The following is a 13,089-nucleotide window of genomic DNA, read 5'->3' on the forward strand; positions in this document are numbered from 1 at the left end:
ATCGGCAGTGTATCAAATACTCGTTCTCCCCACTGTATGTATGATTTAGCTCCACTTGTATAATAGGGCTATACAATTATTTATGAATGATAACTACAAACACAACTTTGGTCAGAATTTACAAGGCAAAAAATAGTTGCATTACATTACAAATATTGTGTTTAGGATTGCAAGTATAAGCTCCTAAACCTAATTCAACAAGTTGGAGATTTAAAAAAAAAATAAATGAAATATCTGTTATAAAATACTTAAGTACCATCCTTCTACTCGTGTGCTAGGCCTCACTGGCAGCCGTGCAGCATTCTTTCTATTCAGCTTATTGTATAAAATTTAGAAAGGTTATATCAGGAAAAACAATTAATACTCCCACTGCCACTCTCAAATTGAAATGGCATTAGTAATTCTCGCCAAGTTACAGGTCAGAGTTGAACCCCACTGAACTATTCAAGAAGCAAACAAGGTGAGATTTATCACTTAAGTCTGGAAATTTAAGTGCTAAAAAACATTCTCTACATTCTCAGATGCAGCTGCAACTGAGAGCATTTTGTGGAATGTGAGTGCATTGTTAAGTTGAATTTGCTTTAAGTTAAAGTTCTGTTTTAAGTTTATTCAGAAATTTGAAGGCTTTTAATTAAATTATTTTTAAAACTGATGAATAATCATGATAATCAATTATCAAAGATATCTGTTTATGTGTAATTGTGCAGCCCACACATCTGAATGTTACTGTAGTACAGCTTTATTCCTGAGGCTTATTATGTGCTGCTGTGTGATTATATTGTTCATTGTATTGAATTGTTGTATTGTATATACTTTTGGTTTGCAGGGATAATTACATGTTTTTCTTTGGTAATGTGTATGGGTAGGAGAGTGTGTGTTAAAGCTCTAACCTGAAGCCACAGCATGGCAGCGTGAGGAGGCGGAGCACGGCCAGCAGCACCCTGAGGGGCAGCAGAGTGAAGACGTACAGGAATGCGTCCACACACAGGAAGAAGCCAAAGGTCATCAGCTAGAAAAGTCACACAGAAATACCTCCAAGTGAAACAATGGTTGTCAGTGTGAACAACATGCAGTATTCATTAAGCAAAACCTCTGTTAAACAATGACCATCGGTGGGAAAGATACCGTACAGCCTGCAGACACATTTACTCATCATCATCTTTAACTATGTATCTGTGCCAAAGGACAAGAACAATAACGTAAAATAATGGGGGGGAGAATGCAAGAGCATCATCACACAACAGTTTCTTTACATCCAAAAGTTATTTCTAGCTGAAAATGTCCCTTCTCGTGGCCGAGTTGGTTCAGTGGGTAGAGCAGGCACACATATACTGAGAGGCTTATGCCTCGACGCAGAGGTCCAGGGTTTGAGTCCGACCTGCGACGATTTCCTGCATGTCTTCCCCCTCTCTCTCCCCTTTCTCACCTAGCTGTCCTATCAATTAAAGGCGGAAAAGCCCAAAACAAAATGTCCCTTCTCTTATTTTCTGAGGACGTCACACATCTTCTTTCCATCGGAGGAAAAGCCAGGCGAAAACTAATAAACCACATGTAACACTAAAATAAAAAGGATAGGTCTAAACCAAATGATGCAGCAGACACATACCTTCACGGTTTCCCACATACAAACAGCCATTGACTTTTCATTTTAAAAAAAATAGTGAATTGTCTTCTTACTCCTTCTTCTAACTGGAGAAACATAAGGCATGATGCAAGTTTTGGGAGAAGCTGGTGGGAGGGTTTGTCTCTCATTGGTGGATTCTATGTGACTTGACTCGTCGTCAGGTGCCCATGAAGTTGGTAAGTCTGTTTAACATAGTAAACCCACTGAGGTCCTTTATGTTTACACACATTCCTCTCTTGCCCCCAAAAGGAAAAACCGAGCCAGTAAGAGCTACGTTAGTCTGGGCTCGCTTGTTCGGATGTATTTCTGCAGAAAGAAGGTCTACTCAACTCCAGAAACAATAAACAAAGACACAGAAGAGGATAGCCTCAATGGCCTAATTGTACGATTTTAAAGCATAATTGTTTAATTTAATAACTTGGGTCAGTTTTCTTAACAGGCTACATGTTAACCTGTGTTTATTTATTTTTTTAGATATATAGGTGATTACCAGGTATGTATGTGACACATTCCTAAAGAGAAGCTGCACACAGTACAGATTAACCACATTTTATGTCTCAACATAACATTTTTTTTTGTTTGTTTTTTATATTATATTGTTTTACATTAATCAATTATGTGTATAAAGTGTATGTATCTACAAGTATACTTGAGAATGAAAATACTGATGATTTTTTTTATTTCTGTTTAGTCTTTTCAATATTCTTTTTTATTTATTTAAATGAATTACTTTGTCTATCAATGTTAGGCAAACAGAGACTAAATTGATGTTTTGAAATTGCAAACTTTATCTGACCAACTGCTAAAAAAAAAAAACACAAAGTTCAATTTATAATAATATCAAATGAAGAAGGCAAGTTCCTTTGTGAAGCTTTAGCCAACAAATACTGTAGTTGGTATTATTTACTTGATAAATAACCAAAACAATGAATTGAGTTCAGAATTATTGCAGAAAATGTAGGAGGATCATAAGGTTGAGGACTGACTCAGTTTGACACAGTTATGGGCTGACTGTGAGCTGTAAACTGAATGAAATAACATCAGACAGATGGCGATGGATGAAGAGAGGGAGAGCAGCTGAGTTCAGGACCTAAGTACCTTCTCAAGCTCCTTGGGAATACGCAGGAATGTGTAAACTCTCTCTCTGCGCTCGGTGTACTTTGCCTCATTGTGTTCCAGGAAGTAGCCTCTGGTGAGCTCTGCGCTAATGAAGCGAGTCAACGACGGATCTGGAACAACATCAGAGCACCAGTGTTACCACAAGGCTATTGTCTGCAACAATTACAACCACAGCGATCAACACAATGAGAGCACCAACGTTTTGAGTGTCACACACTGCAAAGTAAAAGAGAAGGAAACTTCTTTGGATGATGAAAATAGGAGGTTTAACAATATTTTTAGCTCACTGTGCACCTTGAATACAACTTCATAATGGCTGAACCTGCAAAATGACCTTTGTGATACAGTAGGTTTTGTCATGACTCATGACTAACATGACAGTTTATTGCAACTCTGGCATACAACTTTCTATGGCTAAGTATAATGAAGCAATGGGTGCCAAATATGATTATTAGTTTAATTTTTGATTAATTTACCATTTTTTTAATTTAATCGCATTTAGTCTATGAAATGTCAGAAAATAGTGGAAATCCATCAAATGTTTCCAGGGCTCAAAATAAAAAAGTGACTGACTTAATAGGTCTAAATGCATTACCAACTATTTGAAGAAAGATGAGAAAATTAAAATAAAGTGATTTCTCTTGTTATTAACTAGTTAAATAAATACACACAAAAAATAAAACAGTGAAAAAGCAAACAGGCTGGATTTGTTTAATTGTCACAGTTTGTTTCATCCTAAATCCCCCCCATACTGTGTTGAAATTATTTCCACTTGACTTGAACCTGTGAGATTCTGTCAAACATGTCACGCTTCCTAAACTGAAGACAAAAATAAACTCTTTGTACACAATCACATGACCTAACAGAACATGTTGGCTCAATAACTTTGCTAAGTTGCACACTGAGCTGAGAGCACCACAAACATGCCTGGATTACAAAGATATTTAAAAGTCACATAAACCAGGGCCCAAGAACATTGTAATATATTTTAATTCAAATTGAAAGAGGAAACAATGTAAAATTGACAATTATATATGTTTTCCTCTAGTGCAAATTTGCATCTTATCTCAGCTACAGAGTCTTTCATATTTGAACTTTATACTGTCCAATATGTATTCAGTAGTGTTTACCTAACATCAGATATGCCCTGTACTTGATTAAATAAATTCACAATGTGCCGGTAAAATGAGGATCCACGTTAACCAAAATGTGTGACTCAATGACTAGTTTCAAGTATATTTCCACTGCAAACACTTTTATCATCTTTATTGTAATGGCTGTTTGGTGCCTTTATAGTATTTAGATGGTGGTGTACCGAAATCTGTGACGTTGAGAGCAATAACTACAAAAAAAGACTAAACGATTGACCAGGTAAGGTGTGATTACAGTAGGGCTGCAACTAATGATTATTTTTAAGTATCTGCTGATCATTTTCTCGATTATTATTATATTATGATTGACCAATTATTAACCAGTGAAACATTTATGTTATAATATAGGTGGTCTTATTTAAATGTCATTTTTAATCCGAGCCACAGTCAAAAGCCAAGAAGATACATTCAGATATTCCGTTAACCATCATATATGACAAAGAAAAACTTAAAATCCTCACATTGGAGCAAATGGAACAAGGGTATGTTTGGCAACTGTGCTTAAAAATAACTGCAAGGATTGATAGAATATATATATATATATATATATATATATACACACACATACACATACATATATACACATACATTAAAAAAAAAAGAAGAAAAAAAAAGTTAATTATTAATTTGTCTATGAACTGATCAATTAATCAAGTAACTGTCTCAGCCCTAACTATGAAATCTGGCGAGCCTCTGTGTATCTCTGGGGTCACATTCATTTTCTTTACACCTATCATAGTTTGTGATCATATCTTATGATAAAAATGTTTGCAGAGGAAGTATAGCTAAAATGAATTAGGTCACACGATCTGATGGGTGACAGAAATTGGTGTAACACCTTAGAGCATGATTTGTGGACAACCGTAGGGAACACTGAGATTAGCTAGATAGTGTAACTTACATTTACTGCTCACTGAACTTTTAGCAGCTAACTACAGACGCGGTTTATGCAGCCATGCAAACTAACTTTAGACATTACTACAGTAGCTAGATAGTGAAAGAAAAGATCCAGAACTAGTTTTAAAGAATGACTCTATTGTGTCAGTTACAGATATGCTTTTAGTGAGCAGGAGACAGTTCATTAGTTAATCAAGCTAGCACTGACTGTAACGCTAAAACAAGCGTTGACAGCAACATCGACTCAGCTTCAACATGTAGCTACTCCTGAAGCTTTTCTAACTTATTTAGATAAAATTGACTGTCATCGTTATAATATCATATTCATGAAGTCAAAACAGTAAAATGCTTACAGTCGACAAACTAAAATAATACATTTAAGACGCCTTATATTAGCTGTAACGTCAGTAACGTGAGGAGGGGATCCAACGGTTACCTGCTGGGTGCTCTCGCTGCTCCCTCCTGACAGAGCTTATATCGTAAAATCCCAACGTTTCTGGCAGTTCAGGAGATATACCGATTTTACTGGACTTGTGCAAATCATCCCACGGTCTTTTCTGTCTTTTCTTTAGCTCAATTTCGGTGTCTTTCTCCTCTGACAGATCGGTCCCCGACAAGTCCGCCATCTTTACTTTGGCAGCCCAGTAGCCCTGTGCACCAAATTGTTTACCTAGGATGGCGAAGGAATAGGAAAGGCATGGCCCGCCCTACTCTCCCACTGATTGGCTAATACCTGTTACCTGCTCTGGTTGGGTTGGTTAGGTTTAGGCAAGGGGAGTGGGATTGGTTAGGATTAGGGTAAATGTGTCAAGGAAAGCCAATCGGAGGCAGAGAAAGGCAGAGTAGGGCGAGACATGCATTTGCTATCCTCTACTGGGCAACGTCACCACATTGTGGGTGGTAAAAACAATCGACGTCATAAAGTTTCGAAGAAGAAAAAAGATTCAACAGTATTAGCTATATATATATATATATATATATATATATATATATACATATACACACACACACATAGAAGAAAAAAAAAGTTAATTATTAATTTGTCTATGAACTGATCAATTAATCAAGTAACTGTCTCAGCCCTAAACCTAACTATGAAATCTGGCGAGCCTCTGTGTATCTCTGGGGTCACATTCATTTTCTTTACACCTATCATAGTTTGTGATCATATCTTATGATAAAAAATGTTTGCAGAGGAAGTATAACTAAAATGAATTAGGTCACACGATCTGATGGGTGACACAAATTGGTGTATCACCTTAGAGCATGATTTGTGGACAACCGTAGGGAACAATGAGATTAGCTAGATAGTGTAACTTACATTTACTGCTCACTGAACTTTTAGCAGCTAACTACAGACGCGGTTTATGCAGCCATGCAAACTAACTTTAGACATTACTACAGTAGCTAGATAGTGAAAGAAAAGATCCAGAACTAGTTTTAAAGAATGACTCTATTGTGTCAGTTACAGATATGCTTTTAGTGAGCAGGAGACAGTTCATTAGTTAATCAAGCTAGCACTGACTGTAACGCTAAAACAAGCGTTGACAGCAAAATCGACTCAGCTTCAACATGTAGCTACTCCTGAAGCTTTTCTAACTTATTTAGATAAAATTGACTGTCATGGTTATAATATCATATTCATGAAGTCAAAACAGTAAAATGCTTACAGTCGACAAACTAAAATAATACATTTAAGACGCCTTATATTAGCTGTAACGTCAGTAACGTGAGGAGGGGATCCAACGGTTACCTGCTGGGTGCTCTCGCTGCTCCCTCCTGACAGAGCTTATATCGTAAAATCCCAACGTTTCTGGCAGTTCAGGAGATATACCGATTTTACTGGACTTGTGCAAATCATCCCACGGTCTTTTCTGTCTTTTCTTTAGCTCAATTTCGGTGTCTTTCTCCTCTGACAGATCGGTCCCCGACAAGTCCGCCATCTTTACTTTGGCAGCCCAGTAGCCCTGTGCACCAAATTGTTTACCTAGGATGGCGAAGGAATAGGAAAGGCATGGCCCGCCCTACTCTCCCACTGATTGGCTAATACCTGTTACCTGCTCTGGTTGGGTTGGTTAGGTTTAGGCAAGGGAGTGGGATTGGTTAGGATTAGGGTAAATGTGTCAAGGAAAGCCAATCGGAGGCAGAGAAAGGCAGAGTAGGGCGAGACATGCATTTGCTATCCTCTACTGGGCAACGTCACCACATTGTGGGTGGTAAAAACAATCGACGTCATAAAGTTTCGAAGAAGAAAAAAGATTCAACAGTATTAGCTATATATATATATATATATATATATATAGCTATATAGCTATATATGGTCAATTTGTTTTATATATGGACTAACTCCAAGCCTATACTACAGCTAATGTTTGCCATGAGCTGATTGAATATGACATAAATAGTAATATAACACTTCACGGTATATATGGTATATTAAAATGTATAATATATGTTAATGATATTATTTTGTATTTTTTAAACAAAAATATCTCTCTGGTATCACATTGTTTTCTTTGTAAAGAACAGCACCATGTTGTATATTTCTTTTGCCATTATTTTAAAAGAAATGTAATGAAATAGGCTTTATAGTGAAATCGATTTGGTCACAAAATGTTTGTATTTACTCGTCAAATAAAATAATTAAATGTTGTTGCAGTTCCGACTATAATCCACTTGGTGTCGCCAAAGTTCCATCAAATCTTCATGGATTTAAAGTCTACCCAACAACAGTAGCGAGGACTGTTCCTACTATAAAGAACTTTGCTGGGTAGTTCATACGTTTGTTCATGCTCCAGGTTTCACTTAGCAAAACTATTTAGGTAACGCTAAGTAAGCAGATGAGGGATGAATACAATGAAGATAGGTCAAATCTACAAATACTACCGTTTGATGAACTGTACATTTTGGACCTATAACATTTCTGTTATCCAATGCTGTTGTTTAAACAGCGTCAGTGTCCTACTATAGGAACATATGGACATAACTGCAATAGATATACTGAAGAAGAAGAACTACTACAAATTATAGAAAAAAATCCATGGCTAGATTCACCACTAGATATTATTTTGACATCTTCATCACATTCCAGGATTTATTTCATTTAGTGATTTCCTACATTTCCCAGAATGCTTTTTAATAATCTCCAAGGAGCAGAGGAGAAGGTGCATGAACTATTAAGATTTTAATCAAAGTGAATGTATGAGCATGTAAATGAAACCAAGTAATTAGTGTTTGAATATTGGAGCATATTTATGACGATAGTCACACCTCATATTTAAAACACAACCTTTTGTGGCTGCATTGCATTTTGGTCTTCTGGGTGTTCTTTGGGTGTAAACATCTCTATTTTTATCTCTGGTTCTTGTGCAATAGATTTCTCCCAGTATAAGCATTAAATATCAGCAGAAAATGTCAGCTCTGGAAAGAAGCTTTTGCTCTTTTACTTTTGAGAGACTGACGCAAAAACACAATGTTAAGACCACCGATTCATCTTATAACATAATTTCCAATAATCTTCTTAAATCAGTTATCACCGGGAACATGAAAAGATTAGCAAAAACACAACTTTAGTTCCCTAAAGTGTAAGTTAGATTTTTGTCTTTTAAGATGGAGGTGAGAACCTTTACCGTGTTCCCTGTCCCAAAAAGATCAAAACGGAATTTTCTAAATGAAAACAAAAACACTTAGCAGCGGTTCAGGAGCCTTTGATTTTATTACACATTCTTCCTCAGATATAGCGATGTGTTGTGGAATTGTTTATTTTCAAATGTATTTATTTTTCGGAGCACTTTAAGGACTTTTCGTCTTGTTACATTTTCCAATCTGCTGAGGAAGGTTGTGTGATATGATCGAAAGCTTCAGAAGAGCTACTAAATGGACTTTGTGGTCACTTGCTGTTTTCAAGGTCAAAAGTGAACATTCCAATGATTTATCAAATGAATCAGAGTTCATTGCAAATAGAGTAACTAAATTAAGAAATAAACAGATGCAACATGCACACATGATGCATGTAACCAAACCACATTCAACTCCATTGTAAGCACGATTTATTGGCACACATAATGGTAAAGCATACATACCAGACATCAGATATGACACTGAACACCTCTGCTATATAATGTACAAATGGTGTCTAATAATACTAGGCTCAAAACATATTTAGAAATGTGTTAGCTTCCTTACAAATGCACAAATAAATACCCATAAGATCCAATTGTATAAAGACATATGTCGCTGTCTTCTTTCCCATTTTCAAAAAAAATTCCAACAAAAGAGATCAGGGATATATTATCAATTCAATTAAAGATTAAAGAACAATTGTGAGCACAAATACAGGGATACCAAACCATTACTGTGGGGTGGATGGGATTTTATCTGTGCGTTGCTTTCAAAATGTTGAAATAGTTTCTTCTTATGTCACAGAATATGCAAGAAATATGACTGAGTGACTGTTAACTTTGTGGCTTTGGTTCTGCACTAGCTAAAAGGATGACAAATATTAGAGAGTTTGGTTTTTGACCGAAGCAAACCAGTGTCGATCCAAACCACCCAACAGAAATCAGAACCTCCTGTACAAAACAAAACAGCTGCCATATCCAAACTGGTTTCAGTGGCTGATTTACAGTGGACAAAATAGATTCCACATCTATTTACAGAGCTACAAACCTTGTAACAGTGTTCCCAAACTGATGAACCCAAAAGGAAAATCAGACTGATGTGTTTTAAAAAGTACATCTATCAAACAAAATAAAAAATCCTATAAAATCATGCAGGAAAAGGCTTTAGTATCAGTTTGGGAGTAGGTCGTTAAAGGGAAAGAAGTCAAATTTTCGAGGAGGAAAAAAAAAAAAGAAAAAAAGAAAAAGAAAATCAACATTAATGCATCAAATCTGTGACGGCAAAGTTCACATACTGATCGGCAAAATTACAACGTGACTGCAAAGGATTCTGAGAGAAGCAAAATACCAATAGACTACGAACACAATCAAACTTGTTTGCATGAAATCACAATCTGTGACGACCGCAGTAATGTGAAAAGAACAATCCTAGGACACCATTTTCCCTCGTTTGAAAGGAGTCCATAGCGGTAGAGAACTTTTATTTCCTCCTAATTGGAAATGGAAATAAACAGCAACAGCATAAACAAACCAACAGCCGACTGAATTTCTAATAAAAATGCAATTGCCTCAAACAATGTTTCATTTGTCTCCAATGTGGTTACATTGGCTCTGTTAAAAAACACCTTGCCTTCTCGCCGTTGAGCTTGCCATTTTTCGAGACATTTTGTTTGTTGTTTTTATTCTTCTTCTTTTCTCCCGTCTGTCTACTGTCAGCATGATGACTTGCGACCTGCAGGTCAACCAATCATAGCTGTAGTATTCCACTAAACAAGAGGTTTGTATCTGAGGGAGAATTTGATCTGCAATTTTCCACTGCATTCTTCAAACAAAATGCCCACGCCATGGTATTTTTACATTACAGTTGCATACCACTTATATGCATTTGTTGTCTTTGACATGTGGATATTGCTGTGCAATGCTGCCATTTCTCAGTGTTTTCCAAGATGTTACAGTAATTCAGAGAAGAGGAAAATATCCAGAATATTTTGGCTGGACATGCCAGTGGTGAGTTTGCAGATTCTGATTCAGTACATAATTATGAAGCGTAGAAGTGCTGCCCTCAGGGGTAAGAGAGAGGTTAAAAAGTCCAGTCCACATGAAGTCAAGGATCTGTTGTTTTCTTCTCCTTCTTTTGTTTTACTGCGAGGGCTGGGGCGCTGTGCTCTCAGGCTTGCTGTCCTGGGCGGTGGGGGGTTTGCTGCTCCAGGGAGCGTTGTTGCCCAGAGCCGGGGAGCTGGTGAAGTCGTCCTCGTCGTCCAGGCCGTTGGTGGCGTCGTACTGCGTGTTCTCCAGACGAGTGATCAGACGCTCATCCTCGTCCCCGAACTCGCCGCCCATCAGGGTCGGCTCGCCAACCACCATCACGTCCTGGAAAGAGGAAGAGGACGGGGGAGAGCAAGTTTACAAACTGAAAAGTCAGTAAGTGTTCTTACAAACACATTTTAAAAAGGTCACATCTGTTCAGGCTCGATTTTTGTTACGCTCACAGTTGTCACAGCACACTTTTTATTCACATACTTCTGCTGTTTGAATGTTGGCATTAACATACAATTAGGTCACTGTTGAGTTTCAAATGTTTCTTTCAGTGAAAGAGCCAAAAATCCTTTATAAAATACTAACTAAATATTTAGTTTATCCAATGGGGTTTTGAATCGGTTTCTCTCACACAAAAATTGTTTCATTAATGAACCCATCTTTAGTTTTACATTTTTAAAACAGTCTTTACCGTTTTAAAACCGGTACACAAATATAATCAATTTTACACAGGCACCCGTGACGTGTTTTCAGTTTTGTGCAGGACCATTCATTTTAGCCTCGGGGTGATTCAAAATTAATATGCTAAAATGAGAGAGAAATAACCACAGAAGACATTAATGCATATCTGTTTCATCTAATTCTGAGAGCAAAGCACCATCTGAATATCAAGTGAACTCACATCCACCCAAATAGTTGTTGATCTATCTCGTGTGTTTGTGTTTACTAGGGTTATTGTTTCCCAACTAAGCGAGAAGCGCCCAAACCCCAGCCGATGGGAGGTACTTCAACACAGAGCCCCTTGCTTGCTAGTTTGTGTGTGTAAGTTTCAGTGTGTGTTTGTGTGTGTATGTTGAGGACAGACTTTGGTGTATCCAATGAACCCCAATGCACTCGGTGCAAATGAAACCTTCTCGTACAGAAAGCAGATTCCCCCAGCGCTCTGTACCCGCCCCAATATTTCACAGAGATGACCCTCTCACAGCGGGTCAAGGAAGGGAAGGAGAGAGATTTAGCCATTACCCCACCTCTATCTGTGACTCTTGTGGTGAGTCGTTAAAAGGTGGGTGTGCTTGTTTTATTCCATGTTTCAGGACACATTCTTCTGCACGTCATGAAAGTGAAGTGAATTAGATAGAATAATCACTGGAGTGTAATTTGTGAACTCAAACATTGATCAATAAGCTCTGAATCATGGCGTGTCTTCATCTTTTTGTGTGTGTCTGTGCTGAGTCTGTGAATCTCATCTCCCTTTGACTGACTAAGCACATCACTGCTGGCGAGCCCCAGCGCCACCCACGGTAACCTGGAAAGAAGCTGTACAGTTAAATGGAGCGCACGCTTCACTGGCCAAGTGTGTCAACGCAGCCTGGCTTGGGAGATCTCGCTCTTCTCAGCCATCTCCTCTGCAACACACACTCACACGCACACACAGATAAACATGCACATGCACACAAACCCAGATTACCGTACAATCACACACATGAACACAAACAGACAAAAGCACTTGCTCAGATTAACCCTATGTATTGTGCACAACACCAACCCAGGATTGTACACATAAACCGCACAGAGCTAAACACACATGCAGAGTACAAACACACTTCCATTAAGCAAATAAATAAAACTTAGCCCACTTCAAACCCCCCCCACGCCCAAAACTCAAAACACACACTCAGATGAAGAGCACAAGGCAGTTTATTTATCGAAGCCATCCCCAAAACCCCCCTAGTGACCACTTCTACACCCCACTATGCCTTAATCAGGCTAATTAATTTAGGTGAGCTTTTCAACTAAATGACAATATCCACACTGATTTGTCAATTTGCATAGCTAATTAAGTCATTAGCTAAAAACATGCTGATTGCCAACAAGCCATGCATTTACCATCTGTTCCTGTGAGGAGGCCTGTCAACCTACCTCTGGCCAATTTTGGGTCCAAAAAGAATCCCTCAGATGATAACAGCTGGTGGCTAGTCTGAGACGTTGGAGCGCTAATTGTGAGCTAATTAATACTGTCAACACGTCTACTCATCTCGTTAAGAGTTAGCTTTAGCGCTAGCTTTGAACGGGGTGTCGCAGCGATGAACGCATCCCTGCTCCCTTCATTCACTGAGCAGTGTCATTAGCATTCATTTTTTTACAGAGATTAGCAGTGACTATCAGCAGAAGACATATTTGGCCACAACACAACAAGTGAGAATTTAAAAGAAGACGTGGATTGTGACGACGACAAAAGGGCCGGAGAACAAAATTGTCCCTTAAAGCAGCAAAAAGAAAAAACACTGTTTAAAATAGAAAGTAGATAAAAATATTTTAATAAAGTTTAGTCCGAAGGCCTGATGCACAACCCAAGTTTACCGTCCCTCCATCCCTTCTGTATTCAAATTCAGAGAAAGACAGACAAGATCTACAGTTAAAA

At 37.9% G+C, this 13,089-nt stretch overlaps 2 protein-coding genes across 6 annotated transcripts in view; both read right to left on the bottom strand.

Annotated features, from left to right (window-relative positions):
- tapt1a (transmembrane anterior posterior transformation 1a) overlaps positions 1-5,438 on the bottom strand; it is a 39,501-nt gene extending 34,063 nt beyond the window's left edge. For both annotated transcript variants that reach the window (XM_078260112.1, XM_078260111.1), the window contains exons 1-3: positions 5,228-5,438; positions 2,723-2,853; positions 891-1,009 (exon numbers count right to left, since the gene is read on the bottom strand). In XM_078260112.1, the coding sequence (XP_078116238.1) occupies positions 891-1,009; positions 2,723-2,853; positions 5,228-5,417 (440 nt within the window). In that variant the 5' untranslated portion in view covers positions 5,418-5,438. The remainder of the gene's footprint in view (positions 1-890; positions 1,010-2,722; positions 2,854-5,227) is intronic.
- Positions 5,439-8,823: 3,385 nt separating this feature from the next.
- ldb2a (LIM domain binding 2a) overlaps positions 8,824-13,089 on the bottom strand; it is an 87,634-nt gene continuing 83,368 nt past the window's right edge. For all 4 annotated transcript variants that reach the window (XM_078260115.1, XM_078260116.1, XM_078260114.1 and 1 more), the window contains exon 9: positions 8,824-10,781. In XM_078260115.1, the coding sequence (XP_078116241.1) occupies positions 10,551-10,781 (231 nt within the window). In that variant the 3' untranslated portion in view covers positions 8,824-10,550. The remainder of the gene's footprint in view (positions 10,782-13,089) is intronic.

The sequence above is a fragment of the Sander vitreus genome, chromosome 10 (assembly GCF_031162955.1).
Source record: "Sander vitreus isolate 19-12246 chromosome 10, sanVit1, whole genome shotgun sequence".
NCBI classification, from domain to species: domain Eukaryota; kingdom Metazoa; phylum Chordata; class Actinopteri; order Perciformes; family Percidae; genus Sander; species Sander vitreus.